Below are 21,211 nucleotides of genomic sequence, written 5' to 3'. Positions count from 1 at the left end.
ACAGACAGACAGACAAAAATTTTTTTAATCACATATTTGGGTTTGGTATCGATCCAGTAACACCCCCTGGTATTTATTTTTTCAATATTTTCAATGTACAGAATTGACCCTTCTACAGATTTATTATATGTATAGATGAAAATAATAAATACATAAAAGTAAAAAAAAATACCGGCTGAATTGAGAACCTCCTCCTTTTTTTGAAGTCGGTTAAAAACAGTAGGAAAAGACAAATAAGATAGATTTTATATCATCATAATTACACGGCCTCGTTGTTAAATCGAACATAATATTATCAAACGATAAAGTTTTCACAAAGAGATAGCAAATTGTTTCCACGATTAAATTTAATATTATCACTGTCATCGAATTAAAACACTATTATCAATTAAGTCGATTTCTAATCACCGTTAATTAGTTAAAGAATTAAATTATCTTATCAGTGATTATCTAGGCAAATGAGGCAAATATATATCTTTCTTCAAATCAAATTAGTACAAAATGTAAAATGTCAATAGATAAAGATCTATGGCACGGACATGAATGTATTTTTGCTTGAAAATGAATTTTTCCTGAATCTAAATAGTATTATGTAGTTGCATTTTGTAGGTACTAACTTATTTCATAATATAATTAAAAAAAAAACTATTTTTCATATGGATTTCAGGATAATAATGAATATGTCCTCTTGGTAGTCTTGATTTCAGTTTATCTTTTGCAAACTCATAAATACTTTATTGTATCATATAATTTAAACCTGTAAATATTTTTTCCTCCCTTACAATTTATAAATAACTAGCGGTCCGCCCCGGCTTCGCCCGTGGTACATATTAACGTTTTCTCTACATAAGAACCATCCTCGTACTTCAAGGAATATAATAAAAAAAGAATTATCGAAATCGGTTCAGCCGTTCTCGAGTTATGGAATTACAACGAAAAGTGGCATTGATTTTTATATATTAGATTTCTGTGTCGAGTGTCGAGTGCCATACTTTCAATCGTTCGAAGTATCAATCAAACAAACAAAATAATTGAAACGCCAAACAAATTACTAACATTTTATTAACTTTTGAATTGTAATTCATCGTTTTTGTAATTCTCCTCCATTCAACTGTCATAATAACTCTCAAGGGCGAGCGTAGTGGGGGGTAAAATTCATTGCAACTCCCAGATTCACAAAAGCTTTTTCATTCTTAAAGTTAAATACTAAATTCATATTTGGGCCGAAGGCTGATCCTTGGGCCACCCCTTACATCCAACTACGCCCACCCTCGAGCCACATTTCATAAATGCGTTTGATTCCCTGAGACATTCTCAGTCAGTACAGTCAACCACATTTGTGTCCCCATATTATAATCAGATCTGCTGCAAAAATTGAATTCCTTTACTGTTCAATAATATCATCTCAGAATTACACGATACAATTGTAATTCAAATTTCAATACTAACAAGTACTATAACAATATAAAAACATTAACTGTACACTAGTAAAGGCCGAAGCTTACACTAAAACATATTTACAAACACAATTTCATCACAGAAACGCTTGTCCCGATGAAAATGTATGAATAACAACGTCAATGCTGATTGCAATAAATAAAAGTCCATTGTTAGCCCATACATCGAATAAGAATAGTTCACGAATCACAGCTAACTACACGTCACTAAAGTATCAGCATATAGCAATGTGGGTGTGGAGGATGATGCCCATTTCGACTAAGATGACGAAGGTGATGAAGATTACGTATAAGGCGAGAAGTGCAACACCAACAGTTCTTCGTAATTGGAATTTCCCGATGAAAAGAGTCAGCCAAAGACACGCGACAGCGATCAAAAGGGAACCAACAATGAAGTCAATTCCGGCTGAATTGATGTACACAGCTGTCGAATCGGCGCCTTGCACGAGGTATGTCAGAGTTTTGATCAACCACGGCACTCCCAGAGCAAACAAAATTGCTAATGAGTTAGCACCCAACGCATTTGATACACCGATACCACCCTCACCTGTAACAAAAGATAACAATCTTTAAGGTTAAATTTTGAAATCACGAAATAGATAATTCGCAGGCTTAAATTCGCATATTTGCAAGACAGCACGGATAATATAATAAAAACTCGCATGCAAACTACATTCAATTGCCATCATTATACATTACAATACATTTTGATACCATCAAACAGACGTCAACAACTTATTATTTAAAGGCAAATTAATCGCTTTTTTACGACACTTATTAATAATTATCATCAGTATCTTATTGATAAGTTTATTTATACATCGATACGCTTTGAGGAAATTATAATTATAGATATGGAATTGTTTTTATATCTGTAAGACATCGCCAAATAGATTTCTTAAATTTAGAATTTAATGGCTTTGTAGCTTTTTATGACTGCCACAGTGATTATGAAATGTTCAATGAACAATAATAACACATTGCTTAAAAAACACTGCAATACAGAAGAAATAAGGTTTCCATTCGCAGAAATGCCTAAAAAATATTAATATTCAATGACGCTACATAAAAATTAATACAAGTACTAATTTTAATACGAAAGAAAATTAAAGTTCACATTTTTAGATATTTCGCCATTAGCCATACAAACATTTTTACATACCACGTCGAGACATGATGAAAATCGAACAGGCTTCCGGTAAACATCCACCAAAGGCAAGGAACGTCATACCCATCACTGACTCCGGGATAAAGAATGTGTGTCCTGGAACAAAAAAATTTGTAAGATTTTTGATGAAACTTTATTTGGGATAATAATGAAACCAATTGATTCAGGGGAAAATATCGTAAGTATGATAATGATTAATGGTTTTTATATTGTTCAATTCGAATTAAATAAAAAATTTAGGGTGAATTCCACCGCTTCCTTGTTTATATGTGTGTTATCTGCTAGATAATGTTAAATAATACATTAAAGTTTACATCAAAAGTCTCAAATAGACAATCATCAAGCTGTGAAACAGGCTTTATGTCATCAATATCAATTTTAATTTAATTATTTACGCATTTTTAGAGAATGTCCTATCTCTCTTCTACTGGGCCAATGTCATCTACTTAAAGAACTCTGAAGTGTTTACAGATACTTCAAGATGCACATGATTATAAAGTAAATACTCATTATAGAAATAACATGATAACTTAGGAACTGTCCATTATGGAAAATTTTAAGATGTCTTAAAATATCATAAATTGGTATCATCTTCATCCATATACGTTCCCACTGCTGGGACACGGGCCTCTCTTAAGGGAAACTGGTGTACTTGATATTAAACGCAATTGATGAATCGTCATCATCAATCCATATAATAATTATTATGTTCACACTCAAGAGACAAAAGCCTTTATGAGGATTTAAGGCAACTTATAAATACAATAATACAATATAGAATACTTGTAAACTATTTTTCTTACCAATAACAGTCATGCTCCAGGAAACCAGGTAGCTGTTACCACCGATCCAAATAATGCACATTATGAAGGCGAGAGGATAAAATCGCTTGTAAGTGATAGGAGACGGGATAGTGTAACCCAGGATTAGTTTCAGAGGCCAAGTATAGAACCACCACACTTTGTATACCGTGGAGTTCTCTTTTGGGAACCTCCAGACGCTCTTCTTTGGTTTCTTCACTACGTCTACTGGTTCCGCTGAAAAAAATCGGTGAGTACATAATTTTATGTCCTTAACGAATTGTTTTTAAGGTATTTTAGATATATCTTGATTTATTTTTAATTTATTGCAGTACGGGTAAAGCTAGGCTGACGCTCAAAAACATCAATTATTTAACTTAGTATGCATTAATTGTTTTCAAAGCTTATAGTTAGTTAATAACAATTATTAATTATCGAAAAGTTCGGCTTTAATTTTTTTTTCAAATCTTAATGATATCGAAGATTTCACATTCGATTACTTTATGAGTAAATTATTTTTTAATAAGGCATAAATGCTTACTTTTTTCATCAAGACTTTTGTCACTTGAAATACCATTTCCGTTTGAGATATCATTACTAAAGCCTTTATTATCGATTCCATCTTCGACTGGCTTACCGATTGTGGACACAATATCTGTAACAAATTAATAAAAACAGTTAATATCTAAATCCTTATCAGGTTCGGAGATGGATGAATTTTATGTCATTATAAATATTTTATGTATCTTTGTTGTTAAGTATGTATTAGTCGGTATAAACTATTACTTCTCTTTCTGAGGCATATTTTATATCTGTTATGTTCACTTAACTATTAAAACCTTTTTGGCCAAGGATCTAAAATATAACCATAGAACCTACACTATTGTACCGCAATAATAATAGATTCATTGATAATGAATTTTGTGTTTAATCACACGCTATATAATTTCTCATGTTAATATAATTCGGGGGCGTTAACTCTTTCATATGAAATCGCATCTACGTACTTTAGAACGTTCCTATTATAATGTATATCGATGTTTACGTTGAACGAAATAGAATGCAGGTTCGTCGAATCTATATTCCATACATTGGTACATATTGATGTGCAATGAAAGTCGTCAAAGTGAGAAAAATAAATTTACAACGCCATGCGACCCTGAATAGGAGCTACGAGAAATTTATATTGTGGAAACCATTCGACCGATATTTCCTTTAAATGTTTACCTAGCCCTTACAGAGAAAATTGAAGTATTTTGTACTGAATCTAGTTCTGCGAAGAACGTGCAATTCTTATTTTTATTCTAAGTAACCACTCTTTTCTACAATTCTTAGAAACCGAGGTTGAAGCGTTGTCAATACACGAGTGCTTGATGTAATTTATTGAATGGTATGGTTCTTGAGCAAAATGTAGTTATTGGAATGGATAGATAATATTTTCAATTACATTTTCTTTATAATTCATTGAGTGATTGACGTGATTGCTATAAGGTTTCAATTAGAAAGTACTATCGAATGGATACTCGTAGTTTCTTGGTCTAGTCTAGTAAATAAAAAAAAATGTGTGCGTGTAGTAAAAAAAATGTGTGTGTGTATAAAAAGAAGTGAAACTTCTTTATGACCTTATTTTTCAAAAAATAATTTACTATATGCTACTTTACAGAAATACGTCGAATCACGCGTGGTAGGGATAAGAAAAAGATGGCGCGTTACGAAAAAATGTTACACTAAATTTTTTTCCCACCCCGATAAAAAAAGTTTCACTTCAAAAAAAAATGACAGAGCACAGAAAGACAAATCGATTCCAAACTTTTGTCTAATTGAGGAAGGGTCTTAAGGTGATAGCTTCTGGTTGGAATTTTTCTTGAAGAGAGTGATTCTGTAAGTGCATTTCTTGCTTATTTAAGAAAACTAAAGATAAAGTCTGAGTACTCTTAGATACGGTTTCAAGTTGATACTTACACTCGGGCTTCTTCTTACAGCACGACGCGACCATCCGATCGTATAGCGCAAACATCCTCATACTGTTGAACATAACCACAAAGTACAGTATATACAGGATGCCCAGTACCAGAGCTTCGTACCATTCAACTTGGCCGTCCCAAACGATGATGACCAGCACGCTCACGTTCACCATGTATATGAACGCGTCCCTTGTTACCGGACGCCGCTCGATTGTGATTGGCTGAAATTGAGAAGCTGTTAGAATTGAAGGTGTCTGATTGGTGGAAGTTTATGATGAACATTTTTGCCAGTTTTATTTTGATAAATCGTACTACTTATAGTTATATACTTTTAAAAGTGTCGTAACGTAATGCTATATAATATGTTGTTATTTTTGAGTTTAAAAATATAATATTTAAGATCCTTTTAAAATATAGAGAAAAAATATAATATATATTACAGAAATATACCTAGGTAAGATATTCACAATATTAAACTTTAGTCCTGTTGCATCCTTACCATAACAGCAGCAAGACCACCGATCGAGGCGACTCCCAATATGTTGAAAATGGCGGACCCCACGATGGTCCCAATACCCATGTCGGACTCCGTTAAAAACGTTGATATAACATTCACGAAGAACTCTGGACATGATGTCGCTACCGACATGAAAGTGGCTGCAGCCACATTCTAAAAAAAGAAGGAAAAAACATTCCAAATTCAAAAATAGCGCCAAATTTTCGAAAAAAAGAAAATACAAAACGGCCTGTCATAGTTCGTCATTGTTACATATTGTCTAGTTTAAAATTACCCTAACTTAGTAATGTACTTAACTAAGAATAATTAAATTAAGACATTACCAAGTTACATCATTAGAGAACTTGACCTTTAGATAAATAAGGATTTATTGCAGTAGATTTCAACACCGCTAAGACATTTAATGACAAAGAAAACACGCGGTTACAATTCGATCCGATACAGGAAAATTGCTCACGATTTCTCAACGAGCATTCTGGGGCTTTAAATAAAATATGTTGACGGAAAAAACAGAGGTTTATTCTAGTTACGTTTTTATTTCGATATCCTGTTACGATCTATTTTTAACTAACTATTCCTTGTAATCATACATTTTTTTTGAATAAACTTGTAAACATATATAAATTGTAAACTATTTGTGTATGTTAACATTAGTTCGCCATATTTTTAATTAATTTAATTAAAACAAACAGAATTAAGCCGAGACACGAGGGCTTTGCACCTTTGATCTGAGTTTAAGTTTATTTTATGTAAGTAGGTTCAAAAAAATGCAAACTACACAGGATTCATTATTATAATAGCTGTTTTTGCAGCTCGTGTCTCTTCCCTGAAGTATGCTGTGCAATTCCCTATATTCATACCAAAACTTGATCAACAGTTTTTTTTTTTTCGTTTATCGTGGCAACAAGACTAAACTACTTATTTGCCAGTGATCAACAGTTCTTTATATTATTTTTACCAAACCGAATTACAGATAAAAAATAATAATGCAGACAGTTTAAATTAAGTTAATTCATTCAGATTTATACGCACCCAAAGTTACAGATAAAAAATAATTCTGACAGTTTAAATCATCTCTCTCACCTGTGGTATTTTCAGGTCTTCGCAGATAAGTTCGACGCAGGGTATGAAGTAGTCGTTACATACGATCGCCAGGAGTGTGAATGCATATACACCAAATAGGGCATATAGCAGGAAGCCCCCACGACGCAGCTGGTCATCTGTAGAGAGGCTAGTTTAGTACATTTATCCCTTTCAAAGTCTTTTTGAAGCGTGTTTTTTATTTTATTTATTTAAGTAACACCACATCATACATTATATAAAGTTTGAAAAAAATACATATTGAATGTTTATTCGTGCAGTAACTGCTGGTAAGGAATAGATACTGTTTATTGTGTTAGGTAGGCATTTTATCGATGTAGACTTTATAACATCTTTATATGTGATTAATCGGAGAATCAATTCAATCAATGAAGAAAATTGCGAACGCACTGCTATCGTCTACCACACAAAAATCGAATGTACAATCTCATCTGCATTATTAATTTTTCTAGCCATATGTACTTACTACAACTTTAACGTCAAGTTACAAATCAAAGGTACATATTATAGTCGTGAAACTATCGCCCAAAAATATATCCCGAAATTCATGAAACAAGCATGTTTAAATTATCCTTTACCAGTGTTAATTTAGTAGAATTTTGTATTGTATTATAATTTTTAGAAGGGAAAATTTAATAAAGTTCTTAATCCAAAACACTCTGTTTTAAAGCGCATCCATACGGAAAATGCATCAACGGTTCAGAAAGTCATGGATTATGGAACTCTTAGGTACTATAAGTAGTGAACTATTGACTAAATTCTACAAGTCGAGGAGCTTTCATTGTAACACAAAATGACACATAATATAAATTGTGCACACAAAATGACACATAATATAAATTTATATTATTTCTAATTAATTGTGAGATATTATTACTTATGTGTGTTGTATAAATACGCAAACTTGAGTCTTTTTCTTAATAACTATAATGGGTCAACCCAATCGCTATTCTATTTACAAGAATTTCCCGACAATTATAATTTGTCATGCTTATTGAAATCAATGTGTTCCATCTATTATATTCTGTCAGTGTGTCTTTGTGTCCAAAATTTTTTCTTTCTATCTTTCCTTGTTGTATTAGCGCACACTGATCAAAATAATGTGTTTTTCTTTTAAAAATTTAACTTCTTATATTGTGTACATATTATATTATATTATGTGTGTGGTGTGTGTATGCGTGTGTTACAAATATTTTCTTCTAAAACTGACCGTCAAAGATGCTGTCCGGAAAGCTGTCTATAGAGTCCCCGCTGGGACAGGCCACCTCTGTCAGAATATTGTCCTCTATCACCGTCCTGGTCCTTAGCCAGGGGGTCCAGTGCCAGGTCTCCAGCTCCTCATTTAGCTTCCTCATAAGGTCTTCGCTTATGAACACCTCCTCACCATGTCTGTTCGTCACAGTCAGAAGCGGGGCCTCAGTTACATCTGAAAATAAGATTAGGTTAGAAGGAATCAGTTGAGGTTGTAAAATAGAGATAATTAGTTATATAGTGAGGTTAATGGCTTTTGATTTGATTGGTCATTTATGATTAGATCTGAAATTGTGGTGTAATTCTTAGAATGGAGAGCCTTAGGAAATTTTTTAAGACTATGATTATTTTAATGTCCTGTTACTGCGAGCTCTACTTCTGACAGAATAATTTCATGAATATTATGTTCGTTTTTTTTTGTTGTCATTTAAATAATCATGAATTATTATGTACTCGATTAAAATAACCAATAATAACCAATTATTCGACGAATCTAAATCCTTTTTTGGACAAAGTACTGAAGAATTAAAAAGGTACCTAGACTTACTAGAAATTTACAGCATTTTGCAATTCGATTCAATCTTAAATTGCTTACGCACGTTATTTAACAATATTCCGTCTCCTGTCTCTATTATTCTAAGATAACAACTTAATTATTATTTGGTATAACTAAATTTCTACAATAAGTAGCTTTCACGGAATAGATAAATATAACATTAATATTACAAGTATTTTAGCAAAACTAAATAGACAGCAGATATCAATGTTCATTTAATTAACCGACGTATAAAAACAAGGTAAGTAATCCATTTGACGTATATGCATATAACACTATTACCACAGCATCCATATGTGATAATATATTTAGGCTTTCAAATATGCAATATTTCAAAATGTTGATAAAATTATAAGTTTCAGTTTACATAAATTTGCTGCTAATCACGTAACATATCCTACTAATATTATAAAGGCGAAAGTTTGTAAGTATGGATGTATGGATGTTTGTTACTCTTTCACGTAAAAACTACTGAATGGATTTGAATGAAACTTTACCACAATATAGCTTATATATCAGAATAACACATAGAATAGGTTTTATCCCGGAAATCCCACGGGAACGGGAACTATGCGGGTTTTCCTTTGAAAACGCGGGCGAAGCCGCGGGCGGAAATCTAGTTCATACATAAGGGCTACCAATTCCTATCCCTTTTAATCCTTCTTACTTATTATTGTTATGGTCCGGGAGCCAGAAGCAGATTTTATGACCAAGTTCCTCTCAAGCGGTAATTAGTAAAATGCATCAAAGTATAGTATTATGAAGCCTCGTGAACGTCAGCTGGAGCTCGGTTGGGGGGGTGAGCGGTTGTAGCGTCCCACGCACGTAAGAAAAAAAAGTATATTCATTAATTTCCTCTCAGCTAAAAATTTGTCAAATTGTAGCTAACCCAATATCTCAACGAAAAATAATAATCAGCTGGTTACAGCATGGTGTATTATGCGTCAGCTGGTGTCTCGAATATAATGAGACATTAACAAAATCATCGAGATACGTGGAATTCCATCAACATAAGTCCCCGTAAAAGATAAGTAATAACTTTATTAATTATATATTATACTATTATTTTTTTAATAAATAAAGTTAACTAATGTTTTTAGTGGGTTATTTCATATTTGTTACACTTTTAGGTAGTTATGTGAATTTGATGATATGATAGTTATTTTTAAATGCAGTTTATAATATTTGTAAAAACATGTTTACCGATGTGGCTGAATGTACGTAGTACCCCGATCATGCGCACAACTAACCACCTCCAAGTACCTTATTACTGTCTATATTATGTTAGCGTGTGTTGCTTGAATTTTTAAAAATAACGATAATAATTAAAGATACGTCATTTCATCTCAGATGAAAATTTGTGAGCTGATTGTTAATATCGCACCTTCGGTAGAACAAGGGCATAATTGTCAAAAATTGCCAAAATGACTTAAATATGCAGAAATGCTTTAAAAAGGCCCTTTCAACTGGAGGGACAAAGACATTCGTTTAATTCCTACAAAAACAGCCAGATTGAAATAGTGGCGTTGTCATTTTGGCGCTATTTTGTTTCTCTCTTGGCGAGACAAAGTCTCATTGGTTAGTTGTGCCATCGGCGGGGACTGAGCTAGCTGTCACTTGGAGCGCTAACGTCGTTTATGTAAATATGCCCTATAATGTTTTGATTTCTGGAACGACAAGGCCATATCTGTCACACTTATGCCTAGTTTACGATTTAAAAATTGGGAGGACAAAGTCGTTCAGACAATTGTGCCCTTGTCTGTCCAAGATTTGTTATACTCCATGGTCTTAAAAGTAACATTTTATTCCGATAATTGCTGTAGAGAGCAAAAAAAAACAAGTTAGTTTTTTAGAAATTTAAACGATAGGACTGCCAATCAAAATACAACAAACACCCACAAATCTATCCTCAAAAACTTTCGAGTTTACATAATAAATAATAATATTAGTAAGATATTTATTCGTAAATAATTATTTTTCTTTTTCAAATTTGTTTTTGGAATGTATTATTTTGCTGTGAACACATTGCCTATAAAATCGATCATACATAAATTAGGGGACCCAGCATAAAGCCGATGCCGTCCATTCCGGAATGTAAAACGTGCAAAAAAAGCTGGCCCAATATCAATATGCACTCCGGCAGAATACATAAGCCTTATAAAAAATGCCTCGAAAAAGGAGGAATTATTTAATGTCAAGGAATTGAATTATGATTCTTTCTTGTTCTGTTATCATAATATAATATTATTCCAATTTTTAAAGCGATTCCAAAGAATTTTGCTAGGAAACATAATAGTTTCAGATTGTTGAAGATGTGTAATGGCTGATTAGTAAGTTTTGATCTCTATTTTTGTGATAAAGTACTGCGGCTTTCTAAAGTGTTTAAGAAAATAAAACATTTATACAAAAAAACACGTTATTATCATTCCAAAATTATTGACTTAAAGCTTTAGATATGGCCATATTTACAAATTAATTTTCTTGTTGGTGGAACAAGGGCACAAATGTACACCTACTTAAGAAAAAAATATTATTAAAAAAAAACTAGCAGTTTTTAATATTTGTAAACGATACACCTAAAAGAATTTAGTATATAGTTTATGTCATACAAAGCAGAACAACCATAAAAAAATTATTATCATAGCTAGACCACATTAAGTACTATAAATATCTTAAAATGGCTCTCCTGTAAAATTGCAAAAACTGTAATTGTGCCCTTGTTCTACCGAAGGTGCGATATACTGAAGCTATAAATAAAAAAAAATCAGCTAGCAATAATTCGAGGAAAACCTAGTCAGTTGATGCATATAAATTGGCAATAGATGCTTCTGTCTAACTCCTATGTAATAACTTTCAAAGTATCAGCTGACGGTTTTTCCACCCAGATACAGCCAGCTGACCTATATATATATATCCACAGTTACATATAAGCTATCATCAGGTAAATTTTAGTTTGAGAGGAAATCACGGAAAATAATTTTATTTTTTTCATGTTCGAGACACCAGCTGACGTACAATACACCATATTGTAACCAGCTGATTATTTTTTTTCGTTGAGATATTGGGTTAGAAATGAATGAATGTATTTTTTTTCCTACGTGCGTGGGAGGCTACAACCGCTCACCCCCCCAACCGAGCGCCAGCTGACGTTCACGAGGCTTTATAATACTATACTCTGATGCGTCTGACGAATTATCTCTTGAGAGGAAATAATTAACCAAATTTGCACCTGGCTCCCTAACCATTAAGTATTAGACTATTTTCAATGCACTCACAAAGATGCCTGGTCGATATCGCTACCTAAACAATACGGTTGCTTTATGCAATTTTTTGCCTTGATGGAGATCGCTACCTATCGTTAAGGCCACTTTTTGCTATTTTAAACTTTTGTACCTATGTCTTTTTAATGTACGCTATAAAGAATTTTCTTTCATTCAGAGAATAGAGTTTACTTCATTGTTAGTTTTCTTAAAGATAAGTCTAGTTCTATACCTATAAAAAGAAAAAGTATTTTAATTTTAAAAAATTAAAAGGAAGGGAGGAAATAAATACAATAGCATATATACCACTGTGGGTAGAAAAGAAGATAACGTTTCGTTTAAAGAATATGTTTTCAAGAATGAATAAATTTCAACATTCAAATTATTCGAGTGTGTAAGTGGAAATTAACGACCTTATATTTCCCTGAATTTCATATCAACATTATTTATAACAAATATATTTACCAAGAGTCTAATGCAAACTAGATACGCACAAATATCACAGAATTCCAGAAATTATAACGCACTATTTAAACTGAAACTTCAATATTTTATCACAAATTCAACACAAACGGTTTAAAGAATATAAACTGTTTAAAAAATATATATTAATATAAGACAACGCTTCCAATACAAGTATAATACTGAAATGAGAGACATTTCCTTATAACATAACGATAAGATTCAAGGGAAATAATGGTAACAGTAATTAACTAAACTGAAGTAAGATTAGTTTGTGTTTAGTTTCATTTTTACCGCAGAACACAATCTAGAAGATAAGCAATTAGTGGCGTGAACAAAGAAATCGTATTAATTTATTTTTAAAAATTAGCGAAATAATAGACAATACCTAATAGGTCTATGTTTCTCATATCTTCCTAATTGAAAAATGCAATGAACATTTAATATTCTGGCTGATTAATGTTCGCTCTTAAAAAAATTCATCGAATTTTCGCTAAAAAATATGTTGGTAATTAAAATTCGCGTAAATTCTCAATCCATTTTTTGAATAAAAATTTTCATCATTTTTCATCTGAAGAGTCACAGATAAAAAATTATAACAATATATATTTTTTTTATAATTAAAGCATAATAAAATCTAGCTTCATTCGTATTACGTATTACCTAATACATACTCAAGGGATTCAGAAAAACACACATCAAAAGGTACTTTCCAAGGCAAGTAGGTACAATTCTATAGGTACGTCCAATACGTTATGCTTCGTGATTTATTAATTCCATTGTTATTGATTTAACACGGACAAAAACCTTGTAATACATATAACTAATACCTTTAAAACCGTTTAAAACACGTAAAAGTCCATTAAATTGACAAATATACGTGTAACAAGAGTCTTCACTGAATAAAATATCAATCACTACTTGGTTTATTATAATACTTCTTTCGTATCTATGACACGTTGTATAGCTAGAGTTATCAAAAATAAACTACCCACTAGGTATATATTTATATAATCAGCTTGCGTAGTTAATCCCGCAGAATCGATCCTCAATCATATATCATTGTTATCCACTGTGACAGTATTATGTTTTGTTTTATAATAATATTAGCTTGACTTTGGTTACTTGTTTATAACGCTGTAAATTAGGAACGTCCTTGTTGATTAATTTACATCTTAGATGCGATCAAATTTTATTTTTTTCTGATTCACTTTGTTAAAAATATGAACATCCCGCACCTAGGATGGATAGTATATACAGAGATAAAAGGCCCATATTATAGCATATATTATATACGCAAAAGCAACTAATTATAGATTTATACGTTACACTTACAAAACTTGTTTATGTGGTCTATTAGGGTATTTATTATGTACTCATCATAGTGACAAAATAGTTAGAAAAAGTAGCAATATTTGCACGATTACCACTATAAAATAATTATCCTTATGACCTTATAGAATAAAGGCAGGAAAAACCGCGTGGTCACAATTATTAGATTAAATTAAACGATAAATCAATTATAATATTGCCACATGATTTGATATTAATTATTTACACAATAAATTGTTACTTAATCAATTGAAAAATGGAAAGTACAAAAAATAAAAATCATATATTAGGTATGATGTAATGTAGTAAGCAGGTATCCAATGTATCAATAATATTTTTGAAAGGGAATATTTTAAATTAATGAGAAACGTTTAATCTGGTACACGTGTAATGTTCCAACGATTCTGATTGCAGCTTTTTCTCTTTTGAATTTTATTTCCGAGAAACCAGAAAATTAAATATGTAGCTTCGAATAATTATCAGTTTTTACATTCATCATCATCATCATCATCATCAGCCCATATACGTTCCCACTGCTGGGACACGGGCCTCCTATGAGGGTACAGGCCATAATCCACCACGCTGGCCAAGTGCGTGTTGGCGGATGACACATGTCGTCGAACTTTTTAATTCTTCGACATGTCGGTTTCCTCACGATGTTTTCCTTCACCGTTCGAGCAGTGGTGATGTTACAACATGCGCAGATAAATTGAAAAATCAATTTATTTCCTGCGCGCTCGCCTGGTCTCGAACCACGGACTTATCGATTCGAAGTCTTAGGTCTCACCACTGAGCCACCACTGCTCTAGTTTTTACATTCAATTTATTTTATTATTAGTATATTATTAGTTACCTATAATTTTGTTATTTCGTATTATAATTTATTTGTAAAATAGATAAAATAAAAGCGGATTACCATAACTGAGTCAACTGTTATAAATTTCAAAAATATATTGGCAAGCTACTGAACATTCAAACGTAAACAAAAGGTACTTTCTTGAGATTTCCATAACAGATACTACGGCATTATCTACCAAACAACCTTGTAATACGAGTCATTTTCGAAAGGTAGCTTTGGTATACTTACTGAAGTCTTCGATAGATGCAACTGTAGTAAGGCATAGTGTGAGCACGAGACTCACACTAAGGCGGTCCATTTTGGGTGTATTGGATTTATTCTACCTGCAATCAAAAATGCACTTTAATCAAATGTGATATGGACAATTAACGAGTAAAACAAGTAGTTCTATCATGGTTCTGAGTTTTTGTTCTTCTGTTCTATTTTCTTCGATTTTCGATTTTCTTTTCCATTATTTTTAGAGTTTGAAAACTGATGTTTTGAGTGAACAACAAAGACAACAAACAGAACAAACAACTATTTTTCTTTCGAAGAATAAATTTAGAATACTTTCATTTTCAGTAAATCTATACATAATCTCTAACAAGTAACATAATAATAAATCTGTAGAAGGGTCAATTCTGTACATTGAAAATATTGAAAAAATAAATAGCAGGGGGTGTTACTGGATCGATACCAAACCGATACAAATACGTAGAAAAAAAATCTTAATTTTTCTTAATTTTTCCGCGCGGACGTAGTCGCGGGCGGAAGCTAGTATTAAATATATTATGTAAGTACATATAATATCTAGTTAAATCTACTTTCACTAATTCTTAGAATTTACCTATTGTTATTTAATAATTAATGTAAAAACCTTCTCATAAATAAGACGTTGGTAATTTATTACTAACTTGCTTCAATCGCAACCATCGAACGAGAAAACAATAAATAATAATAAATGTTAAAACAATACAATAATATGTTTGGAGCCAAAGGATTCTGTGCAAATAACGCACGCTTGATTAAATAAACTGTAATAAATATTACATCGCTAATATTTGATTAACTTTAATTATCATATCCGGAATTTTCCCACGTAAATAATTGGTACCTACAAATGTTTTGCAAAATATTTTATTTGTATCAAAACTCGAATTCCTCGAATGAGCGATTCTGTTTATTTACAAATATGTTTTCCATTAACATCTACAATCTACATACTTAATATAATATGAAAATTAATTTAATAAAGTAAAATTTAATAAGTGTTCCTTTTTGAGGTATATGAAAACTATTGTATTGTATTTGTATCCATATGTTTACTATCTCAGAATTTATAACAAATAATAATTAAAAAGTAACGTGTAAAAAACATGGAATACAAATGATATAAAACAATAGTAAAATATAATATTGTTCTAAATTCTACTTATATCATATATTTTCGTCATAAAACCAGGCCTGAATAAAGTTTGCTTAAAATTCGGAAGTAACTTGAAAAAAGTGTTAGATAATATTTTAAAAGCATAACGAGGATTAGAAATGGTATTAAAATTAGAAATCGACTACGTATTTACCTACAACTACACTACACAAAGTCCCTCTTCTAACATCATGTAACATCAGTATGTTTGATAAACGTTTCTGTAAAAATCAGTAATCACTGCATAAAATTGCTGTTTATAATGCTATCGATTTTATATTGCGTTACTATTGTTACCAATTTATCGTATACGGATTATTCAAATAAATCGATTACTATAGAGTATTGTTTACATTTTGTTACTATTTTTATTATGACCACACGTAATTGCATTGCAGTCATGACGATGACGTAGGTTACAGCACCTTCGCGTTCATAGATCGATGTGCGGAGTAATAAACAAAAGAGATATCACTATCCCTTAAAAGATATGTATATATATAACTTAAGTAGGTATATTAAAAGATCAAAAATAATTTTTGACCCTAAATAGCCAATATGAGAGCAAAAACTGAATTAGTGAAAATAGCAAGAAGTTAACATAAACCAATTTATTTAATAATATTAGGGTATATTCCAATAATCGTATGTGTTTCAATTTCCAACAGACAATTGACTGTCCATGCTTAAATGAATTTACTATGCATTATCATCTAATCTATACATATAATAAATCTGTAGAAGGGTCAATTCTGTACATTGAAAATATTGAAAAAATAAATACCAGGGGGTGTTACTGGATCGATACCAAGCCCAAATATGTGATTAAAAAGATTTTTGTCTGTCTGTCTGTCTGTATGTGAAGGCATCACGTGAAAACTAACGGTACGAATTCGATGAAACTTAGTATAATATAACCTTATTATCCTGGGCGTAAAATAGGATACTTTTTATCCTGGAAAAATACGTAGAAAAAAATTAATCTTAATTTTTCAGTTTTATCCATAGACATTGTTCTGTAGAACCGCGATCAATCGTTGCGTGTTATTATAGGCCTATCCCTTAGCCTATCCGTATTTGGGTCCAATAAATATTTATAAGATGTCATTGTCAGAGTTAGTCAAAATGGATAAACCATCCACGCGAAGACCGACATCCGCGCGGACGGAGTCGCGGGCGGAAGCTAGTTAGACATAAACACTTGATCGAAAAAACCATCGCATAAATTATTGGAATACCCCATACCTTAATATACGGGACTTTTTGTATTATTTTTAAGCTACAATAGTTTATAATGATCAAGATAGATATATATATATATAAAGATGTTCCATTTTCCTCGTGTACGGGTTTTATACATTACTAATGAGTAATAAAACACATGATCAATAAGAAATTATTATACAAACAAATAAATGTGTTTAAAAACCTCGTTTTGAATTAGTGGGAAAAAAAGTAGATAATTGACCAATTTTAATTTAGAATTGTGTCATAAATCACCTAAGAAAAAGGCATTGTATAAATTCGCAATTATAATTCATATCAATAGAGAAAACATGGAGAAACATCACCTACATAGTATAAAACAAAGTCGCTTTCTCTGTCCCTATGTCCGTATGTCCCTTTGTATGCTTAAATCTTTAAAACTACGCAACGGATTTAGATGCGGGTTTTTTTAATAGATAGAACGATCCAAGAGGAAGGTTTTAGTATATAATTCATTAGGTTTTAGACTGAGCGGGTGAAACCGCGGGAAGCAAACTAGTTATTCATAAATTTCAGTCTTCAGTATATATATATTTATTATCTACAAAGTTCTTATCTATGAACTTTGTTTTTGCATACCTATATCCTATTTACGTATGTTCGTATAATACATGTGATATTAATTTCAGTAATCATTTCAGTCGGATATCAATGAGCGATCATTCTTTAATATGCATATTCATTTTAAATGGTTCAATCGTATCTCATATAGATCGTTCTATTGTTAATACATAAAAAGTGAAGTCCCAATATGTCCCCATACTGGGATATGGGGCAGATGCATCTGTTTCACTGATCGATTTTCTTTTAGGGACAAGTAGGTGATCAGCCTTCTGTGTCCTACCAGACCGAGATATTTTTTTTTTCTTCGTCTCCACCGGGAATCGAACCCATCGGTGCTACGCTCACGCGTTTTTTTATTATTTGATTTCTAAATAAGTAGATACTTAATTTTTAACTTTACTACCTAGCTTAATCTGCTTACAAGTGACCTGATATGAACCGTGTGTTAATCCTGTTAAACGCATTCAAAGGGAATTTTAAAGTGAGTTAAATTACAGTCTGACTAGGATAAATGGGTCCTGGTAAAGTGTGAAACCTTAACTGGAACTCCTAGAGGCCCTTGACGTCCTTACACTTTGGCACCTTTCTTAGAGGGACGGAACAAGCCTACATAACTAGAATGCGTTCTTTTTCATAGTTACTTCTGTAACTGAACAAGTAAATTTATACTCAATTCTATAACTAGAATAACATTTAGTTTGTTCTACTCGTATATACGCACAATAAACGCACAATAAAGGTTCAGTTAGGTACCTACTTCAAATATAAACTATTTTTCTAGCAAAATATTATAGACATAATATAACTTCTTTATCATAAATCACTTGACCTAATAGTACATACTAGAGTATTAACTATATAGCATTTATTTAAAAGATTATTATTAATACAAAATATAAAACAAGTAAATCCTAGTTTAATGTATCTATCACTGCGCGGATTTTACTGTATGTACCACTTATGTTGATTTCCTCGAACTATTTAATCCACTAAAAATAAGAAAGTAGATAAAATTAATTGCAAAAGATTATTAGTTAATTAATAATTGTGGTATTTGATTGTTATGTCTAAAGTTATGTATTTGTATACTTTTAAACTATTGTTTTAAAATTTATGCAGTTAAGAAAATTAGTTTTAAAAACTTCCTGTTTATAAACGGGAAAAATTATAAAATAACTTTGCTTTGTTGGTATTTTTCTAAATAACAATGCAATTACTTATATACTTTTAGTTTTCACTCGTAAAAATATATATTTGTATCAATTACTCCATCGGGCATGACGCATTAATATTGAATAATTATAAATACAACATTATTTCACGGTCACAAATACTAAACGTTTGTCGTTAAACACTACACAATAATTATCACAAAACAACATATGTCATTCAAAAATCAATGAGCATCATAACATACTCTAAACAATAGACATTCGCAATACGTTGCAATTAACATAACATGGTTCAATACAATATACGTTTTCAAAATAGCATCCATTTACCTTTGTAGTTCACTCAACACAAATCACAGTATCCTTCTTACACTGCAAGATTACATTTATAAGCGGTATAAATCTATAACTTCGCGCTGAACATGTACCACAATACTTACTAATAACTCAGCAACACCTCAACAATCTATGTTTTGAGTTTAAAACATTTTCAACTCTCTCATGTCTTCGATTCACAATACTGAAATAAACATTTCAACGGCTGGGGTTTTTAAAGAGATAATCTTAATTGATAAGGCACCATTTGCGATTAGTGGATTCAATTACATTGAGATATATATTATATTGTTGATTCAGTAGTTTGATATATATTTCAGGATACTGATAGCGATATATTCGTATAAATAGTTATCAGATTCTGATGTTGACTGCGAATATTTTCTAATACAGTAACGTTGATTTTCAATGTATTGTGCTGTAACAAGATCGGATTATAAACAATCGAAAGACATAATATAGATTATAGATGGTAAATTTACAGCTTATTGATAAATCAATTTGGAATTTCGCATTAGGTACGTGAATCGTTAAGTTCATTGAGATAGATAATATTCAATTAAAATTTATAATTCTCCATAATACCTACTCTTTCTCGTTGGCATAATATTATTGCTAACTAGCATCCGCCCGCGACTCCGTCCGCGCGGAAAAATTAAGAAAAATTACGATTTATTTTTTTTCTACGTATTTTTCCGGGATAAAAAGTATCCTATTTTATGCCCAGGATAATAAGGTATAATTATACCAAGTTTCATCGAAATCGAACCGTTAGTTTTCACGTGATGCCTGAACATACAGACAGACAGACAGACAGACAGACAGACAGACAAAAATTTCTTTAATCACATGTTTGGGCTTGGTATCGATCCAGTAACACCCCCTGCTATTTATTTTTTCAATATTTTCAATGTACAGAATTGACCCTTCTATTTTGATTTTTTATATGTATAGATTATTTTATAATGCATAAAATCGATTGAGCAGCTAAATCGCTCTATGTTATACAGAAAGGCTTCATTGTGGTATTTCTTATTTAATTCATTCATGATTGTAATAACAGAAACAACGCCCTATTTAATATAATAAATAAAAATTGGCATAACTGGTGGCTTAATGTAATCGCATTAAATATCTTAATATCATTATTGATAAGATATTAAATTCACATCCTTTGAAAATAGTATTTCAGGTATGTGCAATTAATTATAACATTTCTTTGTTCATAGTATTGTTAATAATAATTAATTATTATTTTTAGTGTAAATTAATATAACATGATGTGGCTCGCATATCTACAGTGTTTATTAGTTTAATAAAATAATAAAGTAAAAAATATAAAATTTTCATTATATTTTCTTAAAGTTTCCTATTATATAATAATAGGTTCGATAAATATAAAATACTATTCATAAATCCTATCAAATATACGAATACAAAAATATGCGATTTTAATAATAATAACAGATAAGGTTACTTGATAAGTGGCATCAAGTATCTTCATAAATGGAAACACACTTGAAAATTGCTTGTTGCACAATTGATTAATTCACAAGGAATTCACAAAAAATAAACTTATTATTAATAATAAGAAATATCCCAATATGAACTGAGAAAATAGATGTATTTATTATTATTATATTTGCTCGCGTAAACAAAATACAATTTTCTTGTATTTTGTTTACGCGAGCATAAATAAATTAAAACCCAAACGGATTTCAGACGCGTAGTCTTTGCGTCA

General features: G+C 31.3%; 1 protein-coding gene across 1 annotated transcript; it reads right to left on the bottom strand.

The window, feature by feature from the left end:
* Window positions 1-1,091: 1,091 nt before the first annotated feature.
* LOC123704996 (sodium/potassium/calcium exchanger 4-like) lies at window positions 1,092-19,643 on the bottom strand. Its single transcript, XM_045653530.1, has 10 exons — window positions 19,575-19,643; window positions 14,956-15,050; window positions 8,218-8,433; window positions 6,990-7,126; window positions 5,889-6,059; window positions 5,388-5,610; window positions 3,967-4,080; window positions 3,429-3,662; window positions 2,620-2,721; window positions 1,092-2,004 (listed from the first exon to the last, which is right to left on the bottom strand). The coding sequence occupies exons 2-10, from the start codon at window positions 15,023-15,025 to the stop codon at window positions 1,673-1,675; spliced, it is 1,599 nt and encodes a 532-aa protein (XP_045509486.1). The 5' UTR covers window positions 15,026-15,050; window positions 19,575-19,643; the 3' UTR covers window positions 1,092-1,672.
* Window positions 19,644-21,211: the final 1,568 nt, after the last annotated feature.

The sequence above is a fragment of the Colias croceus genome, chromosome Z (assembly GCF_905220415.1).
Source record: "Colias croceus chromosome Z, ilColCroc2.1".
NCBI classification, from domain to species: domain Eukaryota; kingdom Metazoa; phylum Arthropoda; class Insecta; order Lepidoptera; family Pieridae; genus Colias; species Colias croceus.
This window is presented reverse-complemented; position numbering and strand designations above follow the sequence as displayed.

Coding starts and splice junctions, on each gene's coding strand:
- LOC123704996 (XM_045653530.1), bottom strand. CDS start 15,025: ATGGACCGCCTTAGTGTGAGTCTCGTGCTCACACTATGCCTTACTACA. Junction 6,060..6,989: donor AAGACCTGAAAATACCACAG/GTGAGAGAGATG, acceptor TTCTTTTTTTAG/AATGTGGCTGCAGCCACTTT. Junction 3,663..3,966: donor CAAAAGTCTTGATGAAAAAA/GTAAGCATTTAT, acceptor GATTTTTTTCAG/CGGAACCAGTAGACGTAGTG.